At 46.0% G+C, this 1103-nt stretch overlaps 1 protein-coding gene across 1 annotated transcript; it reads right to left on the bottom strand.

Moving 5' to 3' along the window:
• Nucleotides 1–93: 93 nt before the first annotated feature.
• LACBIDRAFT_336364 (uncharacterized protein) lies at nt 94–939 on the bottom strand (the record flags this gene model as incomplete). Its single annotated transcript, XM_001891325.1, has 2 exons — nt 94–762; nt 801–939. Coding segments are annotated over 2 exons (807 nt in total), but the record flags the coding sequence as incomplete, so codon positions are not given.
• Nucleotides 940–1103: the final 164 nt, after the last annotated feature.

Below are 1103 nucleotides of genomic sequence, written 5' to 3'. Positions count from 1 at the left end.
CATGTGCGGACGATGCACAGCCTTGTCAAATATAGGCATTTTCGGTTTAAGTAGGTTAAAATGTGTCTTCTTCCTCGCTGATCTNTTCTTCACATTTTCCCAGTAGGTGACGGCGTGCCTGTACTCCATCAACATCTCTTCCTTCTCGGCTTTTTGTGCAGCTTCCCCCTCCTGCCACTCCTTCAAGGCGGCGGCATAGACAGCCCTCACATCCTTCTTCATCTCAGCATCCCTCTCCTCAGCAACCTTCGCTTTCTTGAACTCAACAACTGCTTTGTAAAAGGCATCACCAGTGAGCACACATGGTAAGCCATCCCCAACCAATGTCCCCTTCCCCTTATCCTTCTTCTTGTTTTCCTGATGAGCAAGGTGCCGTTTGAGCTTGCTGCAGTAGGCTTTGTTTAGGATGTTGCTCGCTTGCAACTCAATCGTACAGTTGAGGAGAATCTGATTGCAGGCCTCAGATTCCTGGAGTGCCGCCAGGAGAAGGATCTCATTGTCTGTTTGGGGCTCGATGGAGAGGGGATGTGTTGGTGTGGACTGGGAAGGGATGATTTGAGTAGTAGTGTGGGACATGGGGTCAGAGGACAAGGTGAGTGTTGTGTTGAAGATGTGTGCAATGTCAGTTTGGGAAAGACTCTCAACAGCTTCCAGGATCACATCAAGTTTTGACACCTTCGATGTGGAGGAAGTTTTTGATGTGTTGGAGGTTAATTCAGGTTCGTCACTAGGTTCCATTTTGTTATCCTCAACCATTGAAAGCTTACAGAACATGTCAGCAGTACTTTACAGTGCCCCACCCATTCCTGCAGGAATCCACAGGAATCCAGAGGAATCTGCAGGAATCTGCAGGAATCCGGAGGAATGGCACCGGAATCCGCAGGAATGGCACTGGAATCCACAGGAATCCACAGGAATGGCACTGGAATCTGCAGAAATCTACAGGAATGGGACCAGAATACAACTAATACAACACCTTTCCTTTTTGCTAGATACATTTACACTAATATGCACTTCTTCACACTGACTTAAAGGGTATGACACTTTCTTATAACATTTATATATTAAAACTCAAATCTACATCTAATTTACTATTTTCTAAG

This window comes from Laccaria bicolor, genomic scaffold, assembly GCF_000143565.1.
Source record: "Laccaria bicolor S238N-H82 LACBIscaffold_1068 genomic scaffold, whole genome shotgun sequence".
Taxonomy (NCBI): domain Eukaryota; kingdom Fungi; phylum Basidiomycota; class Agaricomycetes; order Agaricales; family Hydnangiaceae; genus Laccaria; species Laccaria bicolor.
This window is presented reverse-complemented; position numbering and strand designations above follow the sequence as displayed.